Source organism: Hipposideros armiger, unplaced genomic scaffold (genome assembly GCF_001890085.2).
Source record: "Hipposideros armiger isolate ML-2016 unplaced genomic scaffold, ASM189008v1 scaffold_81, whole genome shotgun sequence".
NCBI lineage: Eukaryota > Metazoa > Chordata > Mammalia > Chiroptera > Hipposideridae > Hipposideros > Hipposideros armiger.
Window position 1 is genome coordinate 287,901 of NW_017731431.1, and position 3,876 is coordinate 291,776.

Below are 3,876 nucleotides of genomic sequence, written 5' to 3' on the forward strand. Positions count from 1 at the left end.
TTCCCCTTCCCCCAATTCCCCAGCACTGTTCTCATTCCCCAAATTCCCCAATAAAAATCTTAAAAAAAAGAAAGAAAGAAAAAAATATATATATTATATAGCTGTTAGCACAATGCCTGATATATCATCATCATTCAATATATATTTTTAAAATAAAATAATGAATAAATCAAATAAATAAATAAATATATTCATGAGAAATGGAGCTGACTATGATTGTCACACTGATAATACTATATTCTAGAATATCTTACTGTTTTTTTAAGACACATTAAAAAAAGTGTTGAATAAGAAGCATAAGTGAACTTCTCTTTGTGAAGAGGTTATTATTCATAACACAACCAGAATTTCCTCTGAAATTTTCCAAGAGAGAAAAGGATAAAATAACCATGACACAAATCAAATAACCATAAGCGTGTTATAAATATCAATTAAATAACAAGAAATTACATCCAGCATAATGGTTATATAAATAAGGTAGTAGATAATCTCTTCATATCTGTTATTTTCTTGATTGTTGTGGATATTTTGTGATCAGGACAGTCAGAAAAATATTTTTTTTAAGTAAGTGATATAAAAACAAATAAAGTGTCTTTCATTTTAATAAATATCAGGATCTCATAGAACCAGTAGAGTGACATACACTAACATATAAATAAACGATTTATTACAATGTAAGCGTAGCATTTGTTCTACAGTAGTTGATCTCACGCTTTAGTTATTTGGAGTAATGATCTAAGCAGCAGTTCTTATTCATCATTATGTATCAGAATCACTGGTGGAACTTAAAAAAATAAAAATGTCCAAGGTTCAAAGCCCAGAAATACCATTTTAAAAGGTATGGGGTATGTTTTGGGTAACAGTACTTTTTTAAAAGCTTTATGCTTGGCTCTGATATAAAGCTAATGTGAAATACCATTTGCTTGCTGATACAAAATTGTTTACAGTTGAGAAAAATGTCTGGATTGCTCTTATAAAGCAATCCTGGGTAATTAAGCAAGACTGAGAAATTATATGTGTACTCTTAATCACCTACTTTGTTTGGACAAGCAGTTTGCAATAACCTGTATGCTTGAAAAATAAATATAGTCATTGGGAAGTTGCTTAGGTCCTCTAATTTTCTATTTAATTAAATACCATTTATTTAATTTAATTTGACAAATATTTACTGAGTGCTAACTGTGCCCAAGGTACTTTTCTCTGACATTGAGCGATCAAAAAGTTTAAAATTTGATCATGGGCCTGTACAGACTAGTGTTAAATGGAGACATATTTTATAAAATATAAAAGTGCATGGTACATGCTATGATAAGTTATTATGATACATAAAATGTATGTATCATATTTCCCCCACCCACACACACATATTCCACAACTTAATGGAGATATCAGACAGTTTCACAGAGTGTCATTGGAGATGGGTCTAGAAGGATAAATAAGATTTTCACAGGGAAAGGTAAACAAACTGAGCAAATGTCTGGAGCCATAAAATAACTGATACATTTAGAAGACTGGCTGGATCGAGGAGAATATAGAAAACAGTGTGGGGCTGATTGCTGAAGACTACAGATGTCCCCTGCACAGCACTCTTTATGAGCATTGTAGAGACACACATGGTGTAAAAACAGGAGATATAAAATACCCGATTCCTACAAGGAATGCTCAGTGACGTCTGGGACAACACTGATGACATGAAATACATAAGAATAGCATGCTATTAATTCTAAAAATATAAAGCACTGATAAGTACTTTATAATATAATATCTCATAAATGGAGAGAAATACATTGCAGACAGAAGGAAGAGACCTAACACAATCACAGTTGTAGGTTAACTGATTATCCCAGTTCAATTAAGACACAGGGCCGCTGAAAAGGAGTAATGGGAAACAACTATGGGAAGGCGGGAGAAGACAAGACTGTAGAAGGCTTTGAACATGTTGGTTGAAATGTTGAGGCCTTTTTAGTGGTTAATATGGATACACTAAAGATGTTTAAGTATGAAAGCAGGGAAATTACAGAATTAGATCTTTAAGGTGCATCGCAAAGGGGGAAGGCTGTCATCAGGAGGGATGGTTACATGGTTGGTCACTGCAACAGTCCTAGCAGGCAGTAATGACATGCAGAACACACATGCAGAAAAAGGGTGTGCTAGCATCCTGTAAGAACACCAACTGAAGAACAAGGCCGGTGAGTTGAAGGGCATGAGAGTTATCTTTGAAAAGAGAGGGAGATATAAAATTAAGTTAAAGAGAACCTAGGAAGTTTGGATATGATAGACAGGGAGCAAGTATCCACTGAGGTTCTTAGTAACAAAGTGATTAAAAAACTTCATGAGCTTCCATCACTGTTATTTTATGATAAGCAGCTTTGCTTCATTATCGAGAGTCTTTAACCCAAACGATTTTATTTTGACATACCTAGAGATCTGACATCCCTTGTTGTTATGAAGAGGACAAGATAATAAATTCTTTCTGGCTTGATTTCCCACCATAAATCAAATTTAGAAATTACATAAATGCTAAAAGTATGTGGTAGTCTGGACATTAATCTCACATTCTTATTGACTACCTAAGGAGATATAAGAACTACCGTTAATTAGCTTATGCTGTAGGTAAAATTACTGACTAAATAATATAAGAGCTCCTTGCTTATTCTAAAATTAAAATTCCCATTTGTAAATGGCATAGTCAGCATCAGTGAACATTACTGTGTGATTCAATAAAGATATATAATTACAAGAGGGGCAAAAATATCTAGCTTATCAATATTAATTTAATTCTGTTAGTGGAAAAAAAATTTGGCTTTGAAAACACTTGTCATTGGATTTCATTAGGGAGATTAGTAAAGAAAAAGTGAATCTTCACAATAAAAACAATTAAATTGAAAGCAAGATTAAAACATAATTATTATAGAAAAAAATCCTGAAAAATAAATGGCATGCCCTCTAATATATATTTTCAGGAAATGAAAGCAGAAGCAAAGTTGAAATGCAGCTCTTCACATAACTGTATTTATACAGATGCATGCCCGTGTACTTTTCAAACCTTAACATTGACAATTATTCAACAGCAATTAATTTTGTAGAAATGTAAAGATTTCTAGTACTATATGAAGCAATATTATTAATCAACCTAAGCAGCCAAAAAATTAATATAGTTTACATCACTGAAGACTAACAAAATAAAACTGTGACTAAATTAACATTGACTCATCTGTTATACAGTAATTGCTAAATAATTGTAAAATACATTACATTCTGTTCATTACCATTGCAATTATAATGTCCTTTTCTATCTGCATCTATGTTTATCTATACTTTATGTAAAAAGAATCAAAAGCCAAATACTTACCAAAATGGTAGTGACAATCAAAGAACGATTAGATAAGGAATCCGTGATGTTCGCTGGCTTTCCCTTTTGACTTTCTGTCATGTTCAGGCCACTGGCTGGATCCCAAGTTCCAATCTATAAAATAGCATATGTACTTTGTAAATTGTCCATCAGGTGCCTGGGAGAGTCCAGCCAGAGAAAGTTAAGGCTGCTAACACTTATTATTCACCTCTGTTGCATTATCCACTGTCATTAAAGTAAATGCTGCTTATTTTAAGCATGATCCACTGCTCTGTGAAGGGTGTCCACTGAAGCGTGACATCAAAGAACAAAATGATCCACTGCACTTCTACTGTCAGTTTGGGAGCTTAATTTTCCATCCAAACCTTCATTCACCAAGATAAACCACATTTGGTGATACCTTGATAGCTGGCTAGAAACTCATTAATAGCACATATCTTTTACTGCGATGGGTCTGTCTCACCCTCTTATTATAAAGATAACATGCCATATCACATGAACACAGCTACAGACAGAGCAAAATC

At 33.1% G+C, this 3,876-nt stretch overlaps 1 protein-coding gene across 6 annotated transcripts in view; it reads right to left on the reverse strand.

The window, feature by feature from the left end:
• The window catches only part of GRIK2 (glutamate ionotropic receptor kainate type subunit 2), a 638,721-nt gene that overhangs the window by 239,111 nt on the left and 395,734 nt on the right, over positions 1–3,876 (reverse strand). For all 6 annotated transcript variants that reach the window (XM_019643649.1, XM_019643650.1, XM_019643651.1 and 3 more), the window contains one exon: positions 3,353–3,466. In XM_019643649.1, coding sequence (XP_019499194.1) covers positions 3,353–3,466 — 114 coding nt within the window. The remainder of the gene's footprint in view (positions 1–3,352; positions 3,467–3,876) is intronic.